Source organism: Alosa pseudoharengus, unplaced genomic scaffold, assembly GCF_046254945.1.
Source record: "Alosa pseudoharengus isolate Yale_2024_CS ecotype anadromous, Long Island Sound unplaced genomic scaffold, YU_APseudo_1.1 YU_APseudo_1.1_scf_2, whole genome shotgun sequence".
NCBI lineage: Eukaryota > Metazoa > Chordata > Actinopteri > Clupeiformes > Clupeidae > Alosa > Alosa pseudoharengus.
Window position 1 is genome coordinate 47,973,261 of NW_027468663.1, and position 25,082 is coordinate 47,998,342.

The following is a 25,082-nucleotide window of genomic DNA, read 5'->3' on the forward strand; positions in this document are numbered from 1 at the left end:
AGCCTAATATGGAATTATGACACACCATTTAATAATGTCTTGTTGTAGGCTAAATCAAGCAGGAGGTAACCCATCACTTTCTCCTCAGGTCATGTGAGGACATGAAAATGTGTCTGCTACAGTAGGCCTAGGCCCTATCAACAACATCATCCTTCGCTGCTGATCCATAATAAACCTAACCTAACACCAACAGCTGAACTTGGATTGCGTGGCTTGGCCTGTAGGCTAGGTCATGTCTGCATACCTGTTATGGTGGCTGTAGTCAAAAACAACCACGACAGCAAAGGAGGTCATGAAAACAAACTGAATAGCTGTGCTCTTGGGTCTCGATGGTGCGGATCTGATCCACGCAGAATTCTATTCTTGTCCTCCCGCGAAAACACGTCTCTCTGTCTGGTCTGGTTCGATCAGCCTAGAACCACGTGACATATGTTTACATCCTCTCAGCTGTTCCTGAAGAAAAGACAGCGGCAATCGGCCGTCTTCGAAAAACTGTATTTATCTGAGCTGTCAGTGGCACGGTACGTTAATGTTTCGATAGATACTCATATTACTTAATTTACTCATCTGACTGGCTCTTACAAACAAACAAACCAGGTTTGTGGATTTTTTTGTCTGAATTGTTATGATGTCGACATTTTGTTATAGCAGACAATTGGTCCTCCTGAATTTACTTTGTCAGGGATCATTAGTTAACTTAACTAACATTACCACTGTATGACGCACTCAAGGTTCAACTTGTATTTTAGCCTACATCTATCAACAGTGGGTTAAGATAGGCTAAATAAAATATTCTCAATGCTGCCTGGACAACAACAATACGGGATGTACCGTGATGGGAGATGAGAGCCTGAGAAAGTAGCATCGCTAACGTTAACCTAATTGTAGTTGTTAGCCTGGCAGCTAATATGAAAGCATATTAATATTCTCTACTGTTAATCTGTTTTAGGCGCAAGTAACATTAAAGCTTTTTAGTGAACACGGTTGCGCAGCTGATGTCATATAACGTTACTTGTTACGTTAACGTTATTTGTTTTTGGTGACTCCGTTTCACCTTCAATTTTAAATTAAATTTCAGTGTCACAAGTTATTATGGACTTTTCAACAGTAAATAAACAAGCTCGTCTCAGCAGATTAAAGTGGTGTCGAAATGTGCATGACTGTAATTTAGTTGTTTTCGAAACCATACTGAAAGTGAACGACATCCTGACTGCTCAAGTTGCAAGCTAGCTTGTGTATCTATCTCCTGTTAGCTTGCTAGCTGTTATAAAACCTTCATCTTCCCAAAGTGCCCCGTTCTCGTCGAAGTACCTGCTATGTTCTTTCTGCGTATGCTACGTGGTATTAGCATGCTAACAGGACTTAGCTGGTTAGCTGAAGCGCTGCAGAACAGCTCTTCAGTTATCCTTTTTCTTTGACACCGTGACACTATACTCGCCTTTTGATCGAGTATTTTAAGGGGTCAGAAACGACAGAGTGCCATGTTCACTAACTATGCAAATTCAGTAACGAGACTACTGCGGGTGCCACACTGCTTTGTTTCTGCAGAGATCACACGCAGTGCGGATGTACCAGGCATAACTCGATTGCTTGAGATCTCTGACACTGCCTCAACTGCATGTTGAGCAGGCTCCTCGGCTCCACTCAGTGTGCATGCACGCGTCTCCTGAGCATAAATTCTGCCCTCTGCTGTGCCATTCTGGTATTTATACAGATTTGGCCTCCTGATAATCAAGAGCAATACTGAAAATAGGATGGCATGGCATGACATGACATACCAGTTATATTCGTCAGTAATTGTCACCAAATGCAGTAAAGTTCGCTTAAAGCCAAGCAGCCCTGCTTGCAAGTTTATCACAGACCATGTCCTATTGCCCTCTTACATCTCTGACCTTAATAGTATCTTAATGAGCCTACTTGAAATTAAATCTGAGGTATGCTAGGATTTGGCAATGGATTAAGGGATTGGGAGTGTTTGCAAATTGAAAAGGTAGCTATTTGCCACAATGTGCCCCTTAGCATTGCATTTGCAGTCTGATTAACACCCAATCTTATCCTAAAACTATGTTCTCCATTGGTGTTATCAGAGTTTGGCCTGCCTCTGTGTCATCCTGGTGCATTGTGCAAACACATTGGCTTTCACTTACTAGCCCTGGCTGCCTCTGCTCATTGGACGGCTCATGTGTTTGTTTATGTATCTAATTTCACTGTGTGCATGTGATTGCAGTGGTCTTGCACCCTGGAATCTGTGACACACATCATCTGCTGCCCAGTTCAGAGGGTTTCCTGAGAACAAGAAACTGTTCCCGAGGCTGTTCCGGGTATGTCCCCACATCAACTCCTGCGCCACCCTATGACACCGGGGGTCAGCTGAGGTCATGCTGCTAAACACTAGACCCTTCACCAAACACTGTCTCCAGCCTGTCTCTATTTATTGCCAAATATAGCGGCTTGCCTTTATGCGCTAATATAGTCCCCAAGGCAATTTCAGTCATTTGTCTAAACAATAAATAAATAAATAAATAAATAAACTGAAATATTCTACTTGCACAAATAAGTCCTTTGGTTTGGGCTGCCAGATGAAGACAGATGACATTTTTTTCACAAATGATAGATGTGGCACTTTATAGGTGCTGGCTATCAGTGCTTAAAGTAGACATGGACATGGAAATGTAGCACTCTATTGGTCATCAGCCAAGTTATGAAATAATACAAAGTAAAGATTAAACTGACAAGGTGACCTAAAGGCTTAAGTAAGGAATAGACTCCAAAAATATACAGGTGTTTTGATGCCCAGTTCAGCACCATTGAATCCGCCGATTCTGTGTAGAAAATGCCGTCCCCCTAACCAAGCATCTGTGGAAGATAACTGGTGACGGAGCCTACCACAGTCCAGGCAACATCCACAGTGGCATTGTGGATACAGGTGTAGGGGTCCACCATATTGATACCCAAATAAACCTTAACTCAAGCGATGCGGACACAGGCGCCGACATGAGTGCGGTGCACTCCGCTTTCAACATTTGATTATTTTGATAACATTATTCTCAATACATCCCTGCACACCAGTGGAGGTGGCGGCAGAGTTTGACGCTGGTGTGCGGGGTTGTATTAATAATAATGGGGTTTAAGTTATCCAATGTCGAAAGCGGAGTGTGCCGCACTCATGTCGGCGCTGGTGTCCACAGCGCTTCAAATGGAGGCTAGCAAAAAGAAAGTATCGTTTTAGGAGATCCATATCAAAGTTTATATAGAATATTAGTTAGGATGCTCAGATTATTTAGTTATCTATTACAGTATGCTCCAGCTTTCCTTTCCTGAGTATGTGTACAGTACATGCTTCAATGTGAAATAGCCTATTCATTCGCCCTTTAATTTGTATACTACTTTACATGTGGAAAAATGACTATCCAGGACTGCTTACGGAGCTGCTTTCTGAGAAAGCAATACAATCTTCCCCAGTGAAAATACTGTATCTAGTTGTCTTTGAAATGGGCACTTTCAAATGCATTCTGTGGAGAGCTAACTAATGCCGGTGGTGGTATAGCCTCACTGTCCACTTGTCTGGCAGAAGGGAGAGAAATGGTTTGACCCAATTTTCCCTGCATTATTTTTACTGCAGAAAACTCAAAGGACAGCGTTTTAGAGAGGTGTAGAAAAAAGTAGGACAAAGATTGCCCTGGCTGTGGTATTAGTGGGGGGAGGTTATGACTCCAAAGGGCCTGGTATTCCAACAAGGCGAAGCACAGTGTGCCATAGCCAACATAATAAGTATGGTAAGCATATCATTTGACTTTGGCACCCTGTTGTTTTGACACACAATTACAGTTTTTTTCAATCGCTAACAAGCGCTTACCCATACTTACACCTGCAAAACGCAATTGGCCAAATGGATCATTTTCTTCTCAAAAACACATTTTGTTAAAATATATACTAACACATATTTCTCTGCGCACACTAACTTTACCAAACACTGGAAATCTGTCCACATTCAAAAGCATTCCAGTAAAAAGCAAATTAGTTTTTTTCGTTTACTGTTTACTACAGGAAGTACAGTAGAAATACTGTTTACAGTATGATAGAACAGAAAAAGTTTTACAGTACTGCTTACAGTGAACAAAATATCAATGAAACACATAAGAGCAATCTGAACAAAAAAAACAACAGCAAAAAGCCCAGATAAAATGGGGGGGAACTAAAAAAAAAACACAAACTGTATCTAATCTCTCGATCTTCAGGGTTAGGCCACAAGTTTTTATCAACATTGCATCTGATATTACAGTATCCAAGGCGATGGGATAAAACCGCTTGGTAGCTGAAGCAGAGGTTTTTATACTGTATCTAAGGTTTGGAATATTGTTTTTGCTATTGTAGGATGTTGTGTGTTAACATTCGTAAATACTGCAAAAACAATCCATAATTTTGTTAGGAGGTGTACTGTAGCTTGTTTGTTAAGAAAATGTAAGCATTGTGGAAATGTGTTCACTGACTGCATATTGTGTGAAAACGACATGAAATGTGATAATGGTATGGTCACAAAAGACCGATACTGTGCTAATTGTGTTTAGAGTTTTGAAAATGTGACAACTGGTTAGACAAATGCTTGTTAGCGACTGAAAAAAACTGTAATAGTCAGACTACAACTGTTTTGAAGAAAGTAAAGAGATGTGATGAAAGGTTAACAAAGTGTAAATTATCTTTCTTTTTCTCAATAATTCAGGTTAAGTCTATTTGTAGGGTTTAGTTCTTGCAATTTTGTGCAAACAATGTTTGCATATTGGCAAAATTCTTCCATTGAACCACTTGAAGGGGATTTTATGTTGATATGTTTTGAGCTTGAAATTGGTAATGGGAAAATCAAATACAGTATTTCCTAAGGCAGGGGCAAACAAGCAGTATTGTGTAACTTATTTTACATCATGATAAAACATTATTATAATACTTTATTTTAATGCATTTTCTCCATTGTATTTTAGTTGTTCTTGGACCACCAATTTGAGATGCCGATCTCAAACATCCTGTAGGAGCTAATTCCACCTATCTCATCAGCTTCTCTCCATGTGAGGCCTTGTGCTCTGCTGAAAGTTTATTTTTTGGGGGGTGGCTGTTTTTACGTTTCTTTTCGTTTGGCGTTTTCGTCGTCATGGGAGGAGCCGTCAGTGCCGGGGAGGACAATGATGACCTGATCGACAACTTGAAGGAGGCTCAGTATATCCGCACAGAACAGGTGGAACAGGCCTTCCGGGCCATTGACCGTGGCGACTACTACTTGGACAGTTACCGAGAGAATGCCTACAAGGACCTGGCATGGAAAAATGGCAACCTCCACCTGTCGGCACCGTGCATCTACTCGGAGGTGATGGAGGCGCTGAGGCTGTGCCAGGGACTGTCCTTCCTCAACCTGGGCAGCGGCACCGGCTACCTGAGCACCATGGTGGGCCTGATCCTCGGTAATGTCACACTTCACTTCCTCCTCAAAAACAGGAAGTGCAGACAGGCAGAGGCTTCCATAGCGATGTGTGAAGTAGTATTGCTAATAGGCCTATTGTATCATGTACTGTATCATGTACAGTAGAGTGCACTGTTATGTACTGCATTTATCTTTGTCCTCAGTAGAACAAAGGCTTATACTTCCATCCAAAAATGCACTACAGAAAAAAAATTGCACTAGAGATGCAGTCTATGACCCGGTGTTGGTTTCGTCAAAGGCTGTTGCTATTAGAGCTCAACATCCAATCAAAGGACACCTCTCTCCCTCCCATGCTCCTGAAGCACCATGTTGATTATGATTGCTCATAGATCAGTATGCAGTGCACCACTGTGTTTGCAGGGCCAGGACAACAAACAAACATCAAGGTTTTTGTTTTATTTTTTATAGCAAACGCAAAATAAATGGCATGACTATCATTTGGAGCAATTCAATGAATTTGAGAATGTGTTTGGGATTGGAATCCTGAACTGTGCCTATAATACATTACGCTGACTCTAATAGTTTTATGCATCATTTATCAGATCATTGGTATTACTGTTCTGATAGGCCTATTTTGCTTATTAAAATATCACATATCGACTTAATTCAATGTAAATAAAACTCTGATAGTTCCCCCAAATAAGTATTGCTCTATATTAAATTTCAGGATTTTATGTAATTGATATATTCATGGTGTGGTGTGCGATTTGATCGAGGAACAGATGGTGCAGACACCGTAACAGAGCAATAAGATGTTCTTATGCGCTCTAGTTTTAACATATGGCTGCTCAAATTAGTTTTTTTTTTTTTTGGTGAAACATGTCATCAAAATGTTAAGCTTAGCTCTTTGCAGTACAGTGCACTGATTCATGTTAAGATAGTTGACTCTTGTCCAATGGCTTCCAGGTCCATTTGGAGTGAATCATGGTGTTGAACTACATAAGGATGTTGTGGAGTATGCTAAAGAGAGGCTGGAGGACTTCATTAAAAACAGTGATAGCTTTGATAAGTAAGTGATGCAAACTATATGTATGTTTGCAGTGTTCAAATGGATCATTGTAAACTGGTAGTTACTACAAAGGAGTATGTAGTAATATTTGTGTCATGTTTATATAAAGATAATACTGTTATACAGACTCATATATATATATACTATCTAACAGCATTTGTACATTACTTCTGAAGCTGTGTGTGTCAGAGGTACTGCAAGTGTCAAGTCTACTCAGTAACTCGGTCATGTTTTTTTATTAATATTTATCCTCTTGTTGTAGGTTTGAATTCTGTGAGCCAAAATTTGTGGTGGGAAACTGCTTAGAAATCTCCTCCGACAGCCACCAATATGATCGCATTTACTGTGGAGCCGGAGTCCAAAAGGACCACGAGAACTACATGAAAATCATGCTCAAAGTGGGAGGCATCCTTGTTGTGCCAATTGAAGATCAGGTATTGAAAATGTAGTACACAATGAGCTTTTCGTGCTGCAATGTGTTGTCTGTGAAAATAATTTATCCTTCGTGGAGTCCATGCATGCTTCATCTTGTATTTGGACACAAGTCAAAAGTACAGTCTGGCGACTATTAATTTAATTCCATATTTTTTTTTTTATAGTTCCAGCAAATGAAATTGTCTCAAGGCGCTTAACAGAAGCCATAACCTGAAGCCTTATTCAGACAGGAAGAGACAAGGAGCCATTTTGTTGACTAGAGAAACTAGTGAAATTCAGAGACTAGTATAGATTGCATGCAAAAAAAAACATGTTTGTGATGTGAAAAAAGTTGTATAACAAAGATAAACTAATCTCAACTTTTGAGGCGTCAGTGACAAGTGGCAAGAAAACCGCTGTTTTTTACTGAATGCAGCCTGAAGGAGAGACCAGTAGCAGCAGCGGCAGCGCATGCTTTCTCTGCACATGCTGCCTTCAAAGGCTTCCTCAGGAATTTGGTTGAATGGTAGGAGCTACCAGTGTTTGCCTTGTACACGTGCACTGGCTAAAGCTCACCTTAGAGGACTTTGGACACCTGGTTTAGATTCTTATGAGTACTTCAGGTCAAAGAATAATTGTGAGGTGTACTGAGATTACAATCCCTGAAAGGTCATTCTCATTTTTCTTTATCATTCTAGTTTATATAAAATATATTCTCAACAGACTAAACTCAAAGACTAAATTGGAGAATCTGAAGACATATTTAAGATGATGATTTGTCAGCAGAAACATGCGGCAAGACCTAACAACCGAGACATACAAAATGTTGAATTACATGCAAAACAGCAATCCATCAATTACAATGTACTCAAAGGGAGTAGTCCATTTATTGACATCTATTAGAAGTATCCAAGCCTACAACCATGAAGGGTGCAGTGCTGGGCTCCAGTACTACTGCACCAGTGAAGAAGACTCCTCTCTCAAACCTGTTTAGCTGTTGTGCCTGTGGGAAATCATATTTTGGACTTTGTTGCCATGTGTTTCCAACGGCGTCCTGTCGCTGTGTGTTGCTGCAGTTGACTCAGATCACCCGGACTGGCCAGAGCTCCTGGGAGAGCAAGAACATCCTGGCTGTGTCCTTCGCCCCGCTCGTCCAGCAGAACAGAGCCGACGGCAACAAACCAGACACAGTTCAACTCCGTAAGTCTGCTTTTTTTAAATCAGCTCATTGATGCTCATGGAGGCAAGCTTGATGCTTCCATTGTTTCCAGAGGTCTCCTGTGCCAAAGTAAAAATAACCGTAGGGGTGAAGACCAATCCTGTTCAGCTCATTACATCTCTTTTTTTAACCATGACAAAGCTTAGGAGGATGATGATGATGATGATGATGAAGAAGCTGTTTATTGACTTTAGACTTACAAGTTTTGAATTGATCATACAATACTGTTCAAAAGTTTGGAGTCACTTAAAAATGTCCTTGTTTTCATTATTAATGTTGAAAATGACTGAAAGAAATAGCTGATCTTTAATGCAATATCTACATTGCCCATTATCAGCAACCATTCATCCAATGTTCCAAAGGCACATTCTGTTTACTGAGAAAACCAGCCATGCAACTTCCAAGAGCGGTGCCCCAACAATTCTCGCGAGAATCGTGAAACATTACCTTGTCAGTAGATATAGCTCTTTGGAGATATTTTTTATCTGTTCTTAATCCTTCACCTCTACAACAGAAGCATTTGCATTGTGTACAACAGGGCTCCAGAGTGCGACCAATTTGGTCGCATATGCGACCTAATTTTTCAAAAGTGCGACTAAAAAAAATCGGAGGTCGCACCTGTGCGACCAGCTATTCGAGAGAGGAAAAAGTGTCCGCATTGAAACTCTACCTTTGGTTCAATAACAGACACATATGTGGCCAATATCGTGGTTTAAACAAATCACTGATAGTGAAGGGCGGGACCTCCCCTCTGATTGGCCGTGGCCAAGTGCCTGTGTGTAAATTTGAAAATGCGTGTGCTGCAGAGAGAGAGAGGTCAGAGACCCGTCATATAAACAGAGTGGATGTAGTTGCATTACAGTGTGGTCACATAGGCCGAGATAAATGTCCCCTCTCCCCACTGCCTTTCGGCAGCTGGCAGCAGCAAACCGATCAGACGAGCCCGAGATGATGATCAAGTTTATCGTTGCCTACGATAGGCCTAGTGAAACTTCCCTGCAAGTTCAGTCCGAAATAATTATTCACAAGAAAAATAGTTTGAACGTAAACCCGACGTACAGGAATGCCACTTGCGGCAAATTTATAGGAGTCATTGCAGATGAAAAGACGTCTTAAAATTGCGAACAATGCATACAAGGCCTTTCCGAACGACAGAGATACAGATATCGCCGAAAAGGAGTGCGTCATTGATCGCAGTTACATGCAGGGAGTAACCCGGTTTTCAACAGCAATATTCGTTTTGCGCGCGAGTTGTGTAAACTCATTCTGATGGCATCAATCAATTTAATCCAGTATTTGGCGCAAACCGAATATCGCTGCTACATTTAAAGCCCGAATATTCCCTGCATGTATAACTGTGGTCATTGTGTACGGTGAATTGAATGGACACATTTAGATCGAGCATGGCAAGTCATTGCAATAGCCTATAATAATAGGCCTACCATTTAGTTACTGCATTAACCATAGTGATGTTCTTATTGGAAATGTAAAAATTAAAAAGTTAATTGCATTGTGGGGCTGTCAAATGATTATTGCAATCATCATTGCAAAATCACATAAAAATCCCCCAGGCTACTTGGAACATCTCTTTAAATTGTTCTCAAATACATTTATATGGAAGATGCTAGCATGGAGAGCTGGTTTAGCCAAGGCCTAAAGATCATGAAGGATAGTATGTAAGACATTGAGCCATGAGATGTGCAGTTTGAAGCCCTTAAAAGACGTGCACTGTTAATTTACTCACCGTTATTTTTATTTAATTCATCTTGAGATGTTGAGATGATTTCAGCTCAGTGAAGCACTTAAAGCACCAACACTTCATTAAGTTACTTTTCTTGTAGAATTGTAAATCATAAGTCATAGGACAACCTATATAGGACAGTAATTAAGGAAAAAAGTGAACATGCTGCGGTGTTAAATGCGATGTGGTTGAAAATTTGGGTGCACCTAACTTTTGTGCAGGTGCACCTAAGAAAAAAAGTTAGGCGCACCAGTGCAACCAGTGCAAAAAGTTAGTCTGGAGCCCTGTACAAGGGGGATAAGTTGCGAGAAGTTCGCTATTTACAATAGCAGAGTAACATATAAATACATTGCGACTCTAGAGGGAGCTCTACACTTGCCAAAAATGCCTAAACCTGCATAGTATACCTTTACAAAAAACAATGCAACTGATCTCAGCTGGTATTCTGTCTATAATGGAGTGGAATGGACATGTTTAAGTGACCCCAAACTTTTGAACGGAAGTGTAGTTACAGGTGGAAACCTGGTATTTTGTTTGCATCAAGAGATGAAGTGTTTTAGTATAAGTAAACCTATATATAAGCTATGTATTAGGTAAAGGCATGCTACATACTGCATACAGAAACTGTTTGTAGTCAAGGTTAGCAGTGTTCTTCATAGCTGATGCTAAAACTACAGAGTCAAGAAATAACCCTTCAACAGAGTATTTAAAATATAATCATGTTTCAAGACCTCTGTTGAAATATGTCCACAAATCATTAAGGGCTCTTGACTGCATCACTTTTCACCCAAGAGTGCAATATGAATCAGGGGCCACATGAAAAGTACACCTCTGAATCCTCAGTATGTTCTTCACTGGTTTATTCGCTGCACTACATTATTCTACCCCCAGGGGGCAGGTGTTACTGTGATCTTTGTGGTTATGGCAGTTGGTATGGAAATCAATATCCAGTCCCAAAAAGGTGCCACGAGCTAAAGGCCATCAGAAAACTTCTGAGGATGTGTTTTTAAAAAAAAATCTCTTGTGGAATAAAAGCCCTCTGAATTGAACTCACCAGATTCTCTTGCCACTTTATTGTCAAAATGAAACATGGCAGCTGTGTCCATTTTACAAAACATTCCACTGAACTATGACCACAGGAGGGCAGAATAAATGTTGCTGCAATCTAACTGTCAAGGCCTATAATACACGCATGTGTAGAAGCTCTCCTCTCAAATGAATTTGATTTGAATGAATGAAACCTTTATTGCCCCAAGGGGGAATTTGTCTTGCATTTAGGAGCCATAAGTTACACAGAGCTAGACAACACTTATACAGACTCACACTTTGATACATAGAAGGACAAAAAAATCCAAAAAAACATACAATATATATTTATTTATTGGGATTTAGCCCAAAGACCTGTGTGACTGTGTGAACGCAGTGAGAAGTCAATAGAATACCAAGTGACTTAAGAGGCTGTTCTTCTCCCGCACCAGCTCCCATCCACATCCGAAGTCTGCAGGACCTGTCGCGTGTGTACATCCGCCGCGCGCTGCACTGCCAGATCGAGGAGGCCAGTCCGGCCACACAGCGCACGCCCCACAAGCGCAAGAGGCGGCGTTGCCGGCGGCGTCGCATCAACACGTACGTGTTCGTGGGCAACCAGCTGATCCCGCAGCGCGTGGAGAGCGAGGAGGAGGAGCGCATCGGCGAGGAGATCAGGGAGGAGGACGAGGAGGAGGAGGAGGAGAAGGAGGGCAGCGAGGAGCAGCCGCTGAAGGCAGAGGAGCCGCGGGTCAACCTGCTGAGGGAGAGGATCCTCAGCCTGCCCCTGCCTGACGCGCTCAAGGCCTACCTGCTGTACTACCGTGAGAAGTGATCAGGGTGCACACGCACACACGCACACACACACACACACATTTGTCTCAGCACCTCCACTTAATACATGCACGGGCATACATACATACACACACACACACACACACACACACTCTCACACACACATACACACACACACACACACTGATACACAGACTATAAAGACTCTCAGATGGGTGGACTAAAACACACACACACACACACACACACACACACACACTCTCACACACACACATACGCACATGTACTCTTCATGCACTAAGTACCAATCTGATGAGCTGTTTCCCTTCATTTCTTGGATGATGTAGCATTATTTTGTTTCGTTTTACTTTATTTTATTATATTCTAGGTTTTTCGTCTGTCTGGGAGGTAATCAGTGATGGAGAGGCTTTTTGTATGATGATCAGTCATTTTGACTGCTGGTTAGAGTGATTTCTGTGCTTTGTGCTATTGAAAGCTTTCACACTTTTTCAGACATGTTTAAAAAGAGATGTTTTTTCATATGATTCAGAAATGTATAATCATACACAAGTTTCAGTGCAATCTTAGAGGGATAGTGTAGAAGCATTTTGTATATAGAGGCTTTAATCATAGAGTGTTTTGAATATAAGGAACATGTTTATGTGTGCTTTTTGCTGATGCCCAAGAAGTGTCTAGGACACGTGGAATAGATATATAATGTGTGAAAGACTGGAGAAATGCTGCCATACCCGAGCAGGCTAGATGAACACCAAGATATCAGTGATCATTCACAAAAAATGGATTGAAACATCTGCTAGTTTGTATTTCTTTCTACAGTTTTTGTGACTGCCTTATATGAATCATTGTTTGAAAATGTTGTCAGTCGATTGTCATGTGTGTCGATTGTTGGCTTAAGAAAACAATTCTAAGATTGTTTTGGTAAAGACTCCCTTAGGTCTTTTTTATGTGACAGGGATAACATTACATGGATTCTCTCTACACTGTCCCACACAATAACAAGGTCTGCTGATAGTACCTAAGAACAATGATATATTCTCTCTACATTTCACATATATATAGTTTTTTTTGGTAGGTTAGCCAAAAGAAGTTCCAGCATGGCTTCCAGCCTCTCTTGTAATGAAAGCCTTTGAAACTTGTTATGGCAATCAGCCACCAATTAAGATCTATGATCCTGATGCAAGGAAGCTTACTTCAGTAGCTTTCACTGGCGCATCCTTTTTTCCTTCATTTGGAGAGTTCTAAAATCAGGGCTTATTAATAGAAGGAAGTGTGAGGGTGTTTCCCCATCTGGCCCAGGTCATGCGAGGATAAAAGAGGCTATTACATCAAACCAGCAGCTTCTGACATGGCAGAGGCGTATTGTGTCTCAGAGGTGGCGCTTAGAACAAATAGGGAACTTGCTGTACATGGGACCTAGTGAGCGTTTTCAGTGGGTTCATTGTTGAAATGATGTCAGGTCCATCTGACAACTCATAAAGTGTGTGGAGTTTTGGCACCTGAAAAAAAAAAGTTTGTAAAGACTGTACAGATTTGATACTACTGATTTCATATAGTATATTTTAATCTTGAGGTATTCTGCCACAAATAAATTCTGTATTGAATAATCCTGCAATACCTATCCTACCCCCAAATGCCTTGAATGACATGATATGTCATTTCACATCCAAAGCTTTTTTTGTTCCTTTTAAAATCAGCTTATGATGAGCTAACGATGTCATTTCCTGTAGATGAGAAGCCAGAGCAAAAGCCAGTTAAATTTCTCGAATTTCAGAGTAGCCCATTAATCACTGTGGCAGGTGAAATTTGGGAAATGACTTTATGTAACTCCGGATAGGGTATTTCTGATCTATTGTGTGAAACTATGTTCACTTCTGTTGCACTTCTTCAGTTTCTTGGAAAGTCAATGTCCTTTCCAGTTTATTTATGACAAAGAGCTGAGGGGGTTATTTCTCCTTGTCTCACGGTGTGGAGTCTTCCATATGTACGCGGTCACCGCTCTCCTGCTCCTGCCTTATGAGGTCTGGGATAATGTACTGCACTGGAGAGCAGTGTGCTGCCAGGGCAACAGTGCTGCCTGAGCTAGCTTGGCAAACACAGGAGGCAAGAGGCAAGCCCTGACTCTCATACATTTACAGCGACTGAGGTCGCTAAGTAAACTACTGTCACTATATCTCAGATTTCTTGGCCCTTGAAATCAGGTTTGAATGCTCTTGATGTCTTTACACCATAGTTATGTGATTGCGTATATTTTTATGAGACGCAGATTGACGCTGACTGGGTCAGCCTTGGCTGAGCGTTCAGATGGTGGTGGAAATATGGGGTGGCTTAGTTACCATTCCCTTCAGTGCTTGAAAATGGATAGCATGCTGTTGACAGACTATCACAGAGACATGTGTGATCTTGTTTTTTTTCTGTTTCTCTCTATGAAGTGTCACTCTGAATTGTTTGTAAATTCATGCTTTCTTCCACAGCTATGTTTTCATTAAATATATTTATATCACTCCTTTTAAGAGTCATCGTCGATGTGTGGCCTTCATTATACAGGTCCAAAACACCAGACAGGACATAGTATTAATAATGATGAGCATTATAATAAGGTTGGTCAGCTGTGGGTCCCTCTCAGAGCTTAACTAAGGAGAAGGATTATCCGCTTCACTTGGTACACTTCACACAGTTTGCACATGAGTAATCCAGCCATGGCACTGGTTCTGCAGTGCCCCCTTTCAAATAATTACTCTCTGGGGAAATCATACCATATACTGTACCTTGAATTTGGAAATGTCGCTATGCTTACAGTGCCTTAAGCTACATGGGATTCTCCATGCCTTGTCCATTGGCTGTGGCACACTGCAGGCAAATCGTAGGAACTGGTACATTCTTTTCACTAGAGCGCTGCGCACACGAAGCCACCAGTTCATGTACTAACCAGGATTCTGTCTGGAAATCCCTTTAGCAACATGTATGATATTTCATGTGTAACATTATTTTTCACAGTTGAATATGCAAGCTTTTTAAAATAAATAAATACAAAAGTAAGCCTTTAAAGCTGTTCACTATCAACACTGATCACCATGGTGGAACTGAGAGTCATGTGATTGAGATGTAGAGTGACCCAAACATCCACCAGCTGCTGTGTGTAGCCCAGGTACCCAGCTGAGGGGCAGACCGAGGCACAGACCCGTTTAAAATGCCCCTGCAGAAGAAAAGAGAAGTAGTAGTGTGTGTGTGTGTGTGTGTGTGTGTGGGGGGGGGGATCCTGTATCCTCTGCTGTGCAGAGTGTCTGTAATGTAATTCATCATTCCCTCTAGAATGGTGACTGTGGTAACTTACAGTAAAAGTATCTGAATCTGAATCTGAATCTGAAGTATGTTGGAAGAGAATCACTTTCCCTCATGTGGTGAGGAGGTAAGGTTTTTCAAGCTTGCTTCACCTGAATCTGCACATATAGCAACACAAGAGATTCCGGTTGATACACCAGGATCAGTCTGTTCTGACTTCACCTCAGCAACCTGCAGCACAGGACAAGGCACTCACCTGCCAGTGACGACGTAAGTGAAGACTTTGAGATTGTAAATGGGAATGGCTAATACAAGGGACCCTGCTGTTGCATTGGGGTAGGTGTGCAATGCCCAGTAACCCCTGTCTGCTTTGTTGTGTTCAGGGGCGGAGCCAGACATTGTAAACATTCGGGGCTTAGCCCATTTAATTTTTTTTTTTTAAATAACCCCTTAAATAATGACTTTTAGTGAATTTTGTGTAAACTAATGGACACATTGAGACTTAAAAAATGTGAAACTAACATTCAACAGATTCAAGGTATCTGACTGGCACACTGTGTAAAATTATAGTTTTGGGTCTTTCAAGAGGCAATATCTGTTCATATCTGTTTAGCATGTACTTAGTTAAATACGCGTTTCTTATGGTTTGTATATTATAGTATTTGTTTATTTTCATTAGGCTATTGTTTGATATGACATTATTGTTTATTATTGCTATTCTCCTTCTTTCTCTTCCCTGATCTCATCTGTGTGACAAATATATAGAATATCTTATACTATAATATACATAATATTATGATATAATTACAGTATGGCCAGTCATCATGATACAAGGGTATTTTAGAAGGAATGCATTATCATCTTGACATAGGCGTTTCTAAATTATATTAATTTTGTAATTTAGCAAGATTATTCATAGGTTTCATCAGGTCCCTTTACACAGGTGCATAAAATCAAGCACCTAGATTATGAATGCAGACTGCATGGTGCTTGATTAACACACTTATGGAAAGGGCCCTTTCCTCTCAATATATCATTGTAATGTTTTTTTTTTTTATTATTAATAATTAGTTAGGCAGCCAAAACAACATAACATGACTTTTATATTTATGTGGACTCTTGGATTATAAGATCTGTGGTGGTGGATAGGATATCAACAAGGTTTTAAGGTAGGCTAACAGTTAGCTAACATTCTTTTGTGCAACATATGACACTGAAAAGTTGACATGGGCAGATAACTGTTAATGGGTTTTTCTGACATTTCAAAACAGTGTAGCCTAATTTATTACAAGACGAGGATCACTTTGTTTTGGGAGCTGGAATTTCTTATTCTGCAGTAGGCTTAGCTAGCCTATGAGAGTTTAGGGAGCTAGCCAAGTAGCCTAACGTTAGCCTACCTAACTGACTGAAAGCTCTTAACGTGAAATCACCAACCTGAAACAACACCATCCGTCAGTTCACTGGGCGATGCTGTTGCTTGAACGGAGCTGGGTGGTCTTTTGAAAAACTTTCTAATATCCATAACGTGTAACACAAAGTGTTTTATCACAGACTGTAAAAGTGACAGACTTCTGACAGAGGCTTTTTGGAACACCGAAGCCATGACGTAGCGTTGTCAAGGCAGCATTTTCACTGGATCTAAACAAATCAATCTAACCATTGAAATCACCATGGCGGATAGCCCAGAGACCTGGCATAGATCGCAGGGTTGCCAACTCTCACGCATCTGGCGTGACACTCACGCTTTCAGCACCAATCTCACGCTCTCACGCACACTCAAGAAATGTCACGCCAAATCCATTCTTTTTTTTTTGCAATCCGTTCATTTTTTGTTGATGACTAGACTAGCCCACAGCATTGTTTCTAAATGACAGGATACGAGTTTAAGGCATACATATGTCTAGACCAACAGCAGGTAGGTCTAATATCCGCCTACAACGTTCTCAGCGCAGTTTTCTCTGGTTGTTGATTCGCTGACTGTTTAATCCGGTCCGCGACACCTTCACGGAACACGCTGCTATAGACCTCTCCAGAATATATCCCGCCTCCTAACTTCCGTATCCATCCAACTTCCGTGCGTGGATTGTCTATGGGAAATAACATGGCGTTTTGAAAGATCGTACCTGTCAAACTCTGTAGGTGACAAAGTAGAAAAAGCTGCTGGGCAGATTGGCCTACACACTTCTGCCATCTAGTTTCCACTGGATTTTTTGATTTTCGGTGCCGTTTAAGTAGTATTGTCTATAGTATACTACTTAAACGGCACCGACAATCAAAAAATCCAGTGGAAACTATATGGCAAAAGTGTGTAGGCCAATCTGCCCACCAGCTTTTTCAACTTCGCTACCTACAGATGTTTTACCGGTATGATATTTCGAAACGCCATGTTATTTCCCATAGACAATCCACGCCCGGAAGTTGGATGGATACGGAAGTTACGGAGGCGGGACTTATTCTGGAGAGGTCAATTTAGACATGAGGCAGACCGACATAAAGTGTGGCCGCCCATTCTTCTCTAGGAACTACTCGCGAAGTAGCCTCACAGACATCACATTAAATTACTTTTTCTCATCTTTTATAAGGTGCTATAGCCGCTATTTGCTGCGATAAACGGTTCGCGAGAAAAATAAATTAACTTTCAAGAAATAATCATAGGCTACTATAGCTCTGCGCTCATTTCAATTCCTATAGGAGGGATATCTCACAAACTTTTCGTTCCACACATGACAAACCGTAAACCAGAATAAACAGCAGACCTTACCAAACACAAAGGTGTAATGCAATCCCCTGTACAATAAGCCGTTCCAGAGTAATCCGGTTTTGAAATGGTAGCAAATTTCTATATGGTCTCCAATTTTGGGCTTTAAGTGTCTTAAAACTGAGCTGTGCTATACATATGTGTAAATATTAAAATCAGAGGATATATAGCTCATGGCTAAGAGTTTGTCGATGTAGCCATAATGATTTGTTTTCACAAAATGCTAAGCATGCATGTATTTAGGTGTCTTAAAAAAGTGTGCTTATATTGGTCAGTGCATAATTTCATAACAGGCCAAATAGAAAATAAATGTTAAATGTTAAATATACTGTAGCCTAGACATAATATTAAAATCAGATGATGTAGGATAGTATAGAGTTAGAAGTTGGATGGCTCCAGAACACACCAGTGGATTGGGTCTTAAAGGAGCCACACCACTTTTATGACACTATAGCTGTTCTGTTGACCTTTAGATTTGTTGCTACTGGGCATGAAGGGCAGGCCAATTATGAGTTCTGTCCAACATTGATGGTAGGTTTAGAAGAAAAGTGAGCACATTTTAATCATATTGCAATACCAATAACCGTAATCATTTTGGTCATGATTTTTCATTAAATGTTCATACTGTATCTCTAGTGGCTGGTAGACTTTGGAATCCACCAGCCACAATGGTAGGTGGAAAAAAATATTTTAGGCTATTTCCATCCCTGATACATTCGTACACTCATACACACATTCATAAGTCTCAATCTGTCCATTTCTTTCCACAAAACTCGCCAGAAGTAATCATTTAAGGGGTTATTTGTCATTTTTTTCTACTGAGCTACTACCTTTTTCAGGTGGGCAGGGGGGCCCTTTTCATGTCTTTGCCCAGGGGCCCAGTGGCTCATAATCCTTCCATGCCACGGGGTTAAAACAATGGTCTTGTTTTCAAGTGCAATCAATAATTTAATTGTACATTTTGAAGAAACTTAAATCAGGGATTATACTGTACATAGCAAAAAAGTCAGGGGACAGACATTTTTAAAATTAGGTTTAGGAAAAAATTTAACGCACACGCACTATGACTTCACAAAATCTCACTCCAGCCAATCACCCAAAGTTGGCAACCCTGTAGATCGTGTAGCTACTAGTCAAATTATTTTTCAATATTGGGCTTTGAAAATAAGGGATATATTTCCTCAGTAATAGAGCATTTTGTGACATTTATAGAGAAACCGAGGGGAAGTTATACTGGAAATAAGAGTTGCCGGGAATTTAAAAAAAGATTCGGGGCTTTTGAAAAAAGATTCGGGGCTAAGCCCCCTAAGCCACCCCCTAGCTCCGCCACTGGTGTTCACAGCATTTTCACCTTTGCCACGATGAATGTAACACTTAAGATGTCAGTGTTAACATGTGCCCTAGTTGTCCAATATTTAATTTATGGACTAACTTGTATTCATGGGCCTGGTGAGTAAAAGTGTCTGTTTCCTGTCTTGCCTCTAAACTACACAGCTCTCTGTCACATCCAGATCATGTCTCTTTCACTGTGTGCTGTTACAGAGCTCCTGATAACCATTACCATATATTTTGCTTGCCCTAGTATACCCATCCAGTAGCTCATGTGATTAGAGTTCATTAGAATCATACACAGCAAAAAATGATATCTTACCTATATCATTTTTGTTATTTTATTTTTAATGATATAAGCTATAATGATATGATACCTTATTATAAGTCAAAATCTTCTTAAATTAAGACATAAAAACAAGTACATTTATCTGCCAGTGGAGTAAGTGATTTTATCTTAATTTAAGATAAGATTGAAGATTTAAGACAATTTAAGGTAAATTTACTTACTCCACTGGCAGATAAATGTACTTGTTTTCTGTCTTTACACTAAACAATACTAACTAGATTTTGTATCTTAATATAAGATTATAACACTTTATTGCAGTGTAGTTTGGTGTCACAAAGGCCAGAATGTATTTGAGAGCCACTAATCTCTTTTCCCCACTTAATTAAAATGAAAACAAAGGGAAGCCTCATATAAGCTCTGAGCGTTGAGGACTTGTCCCCACCTCTTTTAACAATCACAAATTTCATCCCCACTGTTTTTGACCACTGAAATTAAAATCTCTCTACAATGAAAGCTTGTAGTGAAGTGAATGAATGCTTAATCAGCAAATAGAGGAAGAAATATTTATTGTATATCTGAAAACAACATTGTGTGTATTATTTTTCAATATATGGTCCGCTGTTTGTAAAATATGTCATGGGTTATGTGATCAAATAAGAGTCATTAATATTTCTGATCTTGTGAAAGTTCAAATGTACTAATACCAGTCTGGAGATAACTGTCACAGTGTAAGGATCCAATCATCAAGAGTTCAAATGTACTAATACCAGTCTGGTGATAACTGTCTGTCACAGTGTAAGTATCCAATCATCAAGAGTTCAAATGTACTACCAGTCTGGAGATAACTGTCACAGTGTAAGGAAGGATCCAAACATCAAGAGTTCAAATGTACCAGTCTGGTGATAACTGTCACAGTGTAAGGATTCAAACACCAAGAACACTGCCCTATCAGTGAAAACAGGAAAGACGTGGAATCCACAGGAAGCAGTTAAGCATGCTCAAGGCCCACTGTAGCATAGATATGGTTGGGCAGGTGGAGAACAGAAGAGCAGGGCTTGGTCTTGGTGCCGATAGGAAAGCATGGGGTAAGGCACAGGACAACAGACAGATGGGGACCAGCTTTGCTTGGGAACAAGAAGAGGAATCAAAACAAGGCCAGTGGATGACCTGGCATGATGTTGTGAAGAGAATGATCAGCTGGGAAGAACTATAGGTTATTTATGCTTAAATGGATGATTAAATGCCTTGTAAGAGCCACTTATGAAGTCCTTCAGGTGTTAGAGGCTTTCGTAGCAGTCACAACACCTTTGTTACATTTTTGTTTTCAAGGACAATCAGTGAAAAGAGTTGTAAAGGAGCTGCCTGAGGCTGCTGAAAAGTTCAATGGTTATGGTTATGGCTGAGGCGCTAGCAGACTACGTTGGATCACGCTATGACCTGAATTGACTCAGGGATGTGTGATCTTGCCGTGTTTCTGGAATGGTACTTGTTGATGTCTCTGTTTGTAACATGTCCCGACCCGTGAGTGTGGAGAGGGGTGGGTCCGGGACACCAAACATCACTGTTGAGTCCTCTAGATATTTTGTGGGCCTAATTCAACGAAACACCAATGAAGGAAGGAGCATGCTTGCAGAGGCCAGTGAAAGGCTCACAAAGGTTGCTCTATTGATGTTGTGTTTTTGTTTGTTTGCTTGTTTTGGATCTTTGGTTAGGCATTCAGGCTACTGGTGGTGCATATTGTGCTGTGAGGAGGGGCTTTACGGATCCTGGGTACAACATGCGGCACATTTGTGACTGCTGCCAGGTAATTGTGCGTTGCTGTTGTATCTGGCGTCCAGTAATTTTATATAGGCTTGGTTGTTGATTGGCCTTTATGGCTGTGCATGTTATTCTGTGAAGGAGTGCCTTTACAGGTTCTGGGAACAGCATGCAGCACATCTGCGACGGACACAATACAATTGTACATTGTTGTTGAATCTCACATCATGCTGTGTAATGTGTAATAGGCTTGTTGAGTGATCGCCCACTGTGGGAAATTCCCTACTTATCCTCCTGAGAACCAATCCATAGACCTATGTCCTCTGTAGTGGACATAAGTTCTAGAAGCATACCTCTATACCCCTTTGAGCTATTCTATCAATCCCTGTGGTCTTATAAAGAGGACATCCTGGGCTAATGATATATCATGTGATTGGCTGGGTTGCTGGGAACCTCCTCTTCCTGGTTCTCAAAAATGGTTGACATCAAAACAAGCACATTTTATGGAAGGAGGAGAGATAAGTCAAATAGTATCTTCTTATTAAGCATTCATTATGATGGCAATATATGGTCTTGTTAATGAAAATGCCAGGAATCATATGATTCATTTTGAAAGAAGTTAAGTTATTTACATTTTGAAATAATAGTGACTTTATGAATGTCCATTATAATGGACACCAGGACCAAAATATTTAGATTTTTTGGGAAATTTAGGAGATCATTTGTATAGGATGAATGAGGGGGGGGGGGGGGGGGGGTCAGAGGTGATGAGTGAGTAAAACAGAGATGAGGACTATGAACCTGTGCCTCAAGAAGATAGCGAGGAAGAGTAAGACTAAAAAATGAATTGAAAGAAAAACATGAAAATGAAATGAACAATCCAGAAAAAAGAAATACAACTATCCAAAAAGGCAAATAAAGTAGTCTAGAAGGATAAATAACATTTTCCCTTATATTTGGTTGTTTACCCTTAATTTAATACCACTAAAAGCATAATTTGTCCATTTTTGTCTATTTTCATGGCTACCTTTTCATAGTAAAACGGTCCTTTTGTCCACCACAGGGGACATGCTATAAAATTTAAAATAAAAATAAATTTTAAAAAACAAAAATTTTAAGATGTTTTTTTAATCCTAAATAGAAAGGAAATCCCAAAAAAAGAAATTGTTGGACACTTTTTTTTCTTGGTTCCCAGGAGGCTATAGCACGGAAGGAAGGAATTTACCACCTTCCCTATGTACTGTATGTCTGAAATCCATTCACTAGCGATACACCCCCCTTGTTTTAAGCAGTCATTTGTATTTGGGTTGTGCTCACTGTGGCAGACATCTCAATAGGCCAGAGACATGTAAAATCCCACTTACTGTAGGCCTATGTCCCAAATACTTGTCAAATTAAAATGACTCCCAAGTTTAAAGGTGAACTAAGAGAAAGCCTGCTTCTTGTTTTGCTGAGACATCAAGATGAACAGATGAGAATGGCCTTTAAAGTAGCATCAGTACCATTTTATCTTAACAGCCAAAAACTCGCAATTAATTAATTCAGCTGTCAGTTCTTAGAAAGTTCACCATTCCATGTGTTATAAAATCTTTATTCTGGTAAGTACACTGTACATTTTAATTTAAAACAAGACTCTTTTGGGCAAAAATAAAACCAGTTCTCTCAAGCTCAACTCTACTGAAAATTAGATCCATCTCAATAGTATGTGAAAGAAACACAGAACAACACTCGTACGTCTCTCCACCACCTCTTCCCTTGCATAGACTCAAATGTCACTTCCTGTTAACTGATTAGAGCCTGATTTTCATTCAGTTTGTCATATGTTTTTTATTCTCTGATAGACTGGGGAGTGACACTGACATTTCATCAGGTCTTTTTTGTACACATTTAATTTCAATAGCATTTCTAATAAATGAAAATGATCAGAAAGGTGACATTTGGCAAAATTTCAAAGTTCCACCCTAAGGGCTATGTGAATTATTGCAAGCTAAATATCAATCCAGCTTGATATAATGGGCCAGATCATTTTCCATTTTCAGTTCATGTAATAAAAAAGTATCACAAGGTTATGTCACTACTCTATAAAATATTGTACTGACCCCATTTTTACATTTGACTTCTGACAGTAGTATCAAATGCATCAGTATAGACATTGCGGTAGCAAATTACAAACAATCACCCCAGTCTTTATGCTGACAGCTGTCAAAACAATAATCCAAAAACCACAAATTAGCTTGATCATATCATATTGTGACATATTTGTTGAGGATGTTGAGAGCATTCAAAGGGTCCATCTCAAATGTTGAAATGCTTAGATCCAGGATGCTACATAGATGTTTTGCCACTGCTTGTCGAATCATTTCATCAACTTTTGATTATCATGCCTAAGTGACAAGAGTCATTACAACAGTTTTGATTATGTACAAAGCTCTTGTATAAAAATATATACTGTGATATTTATCTCGGGCCAAACCTAGGATGTGTAACATGGTCCATGTTTAGAAGAGGGGCATGTGGACAATTAACACACATTCTCTCCATAACTATAACACAGCTGGACAGCAGTCTTCCAATGTTCCAAGTGGAATGCCTTTCATGAAAAAGAATGCGCTCCTTCAACACAGCAATTAACACAAAGAGTTAAATACGCAAAAATATAAGCTGTTCTGATTAGAAATGTGTAATCAATGCACAGTTAACAACATATCATATGTTTGCGTGTAGGTAAATTAACAACTGAATGTAAATGACTCTGGGAGGAAAGTAAAACAGAGCTGGGCAATCACAACACAATTTTTAGTGTTGTTAAAAAACGTATTAGTTTGAAAGGTGACACTTTTATCCAAAACGATACGGACTCTTAACAACGAATTCTGGAATCGAACCTGGGCCGACTGTCTGCCGGTGACATAAATGCTGCAGCACCACTCCTGCACACAGAAGTTCTAGCTGGCATTCGGCAACAAAAACAATACCCAAAAACAATTAATTTCTCTGCTGAGGGAAAATGACATAGTGGGAAAGATTACAGAAACAAATCCTTGCCCAAAGTCTCCAGGGGTTTTCAAAAAATCAGTTTGAAAATAAACTTTTTCAGCCCCTGAAAACTTGGAAAATGTTACATTATTATCAATAAATATGGGTCTATCAAAGTGTAAACAAAACGTTTGCCAGTTAATCTTCAACAAGGCAGTACACTCAAATTTACAATTCCAGTTTATGGTTTAGAGACAATTGGTAAAACATTGGGAATTTAGTCACATAAGGTGCATTTGCAATACAAGTATGATCACAACAATTTGCCGCAATGATTTTTTCCCTTCATCACATATACTCAAACTTCATACGTTGCCTCTCTCTATGAGCCAGGGAGGGTTTCACAAAGCAAGTTTACAGGTTGATTTGCTAATGTCAGTAAATACTATGGAAAGAGTAAGGGTCTTCGGTGAACAGAAAGAAGCACAAAGGCAATTTAAAGGGTGGATATGCCACAAATGGCTGGTAATTACCAGTTGACAAGAAGAAAATGGTAGCTTATGCCACCGAACATGACCATTTTAATGTGACGTTCTACTTTGACCTGGTGACCTTGATTATCAAACAGAGTATTAAAAGACCCCTGGCAATTTATTTTATATTTTGATAAATTGGCAAGAACTCAACCAGAGCTGTGAAAGATTGAAGAGAAACTGCTGGAGAGACATATTGTGGATTCATATTTAAACTTTTGCAAACATTTGTATATAGTGCCCTGTTTTGCTCCATTCTGGTAGAGGTTCTGGTGTATCTGATCCTGCACTAGAATGAGGATTTAAACAAGGCTCACGGAGCTTGTCTTTGTGACATGTTCTCATTCTCCTGTTGATCAAAACCTGTCCACTTTACTGGTTAGATCCTCCGGAAATGTCCACATTCAGTTGATGTGGTTATGCCATCTGATCAGTCTCCTGAAAACTAAGAGATGTTCTGCTTTA

The 25,082-nt window shown here is 40.0% G+C and overlaps 1 protein-coding gene across 4 annotated transcripts; it reads left to right on the top strand.

Moving 5' to 3' along the window:
- The first annotated feature begins 179 nt into the window (after positions 1-179).
- Positions 180-14,198, top strand: pcmtd1 (protein-L-isoaspartate (D-aspartate) O-methyltransferase domain containing 1). Of its 4 annotated transcripts, none has more exons than XM_076295270.1 (7): positions 180-597; positions 2,228-2,321; positions 4,977-5,450; positions 6,377-6,479; positions 6,742-6,913; positions 7,970-8,093; positions 11,332-14,198. In XM_076295270.1, exons 3-7 carry the CDS (start codon positions 5,144-5,146, stop codon positions 11,712-11,714), a joined length of 1,089 nt encoding a protein of 362 aa, XP_076151385.1. In that variant the 5' UTR covers positions 180-597; positions 2,228-2,321; positions 4,977-5,143; the 3' UTR covers positions 11,715-14,198. The 4 variants fall into 4 exon arrangements, with proteins under 4 accessions (XP_076151385.1, XP_076151384.1, XP_076151386.1 ...); XM_076295269.1 differs by having other exon boundaries at positions 180-521; XM_076295271.1 differs by lacking the exon at positions 2,228-2,321.
- The last annotated feature ends 10,884 nt before the right edge of the window (positions 14,199-25,082 follow it).

Coding starts and splice junctions, on each gene's coding strand:
- pcmtd1 (XM_076295270.1), top strand. CDS start 5,144: ATGGGAGGAGCCGTCAGTGCCGGGGAGGACAATGATGACCTGATCGAC. Junction 5,451..6,376: donor CATGGTGGGCCTGATCCTCG/GTAATGTCACAC, acceptor AATGGCTTCCAG/GTCCATTTGGAGTGAATCAT. Junction 8,094..11,331: donor ACCAGACACAGTTCAACTCC/GTAAGTCTGCTT, acceptor CTCCCGCACCAG/CTCCCATCCACATCCGAAGT.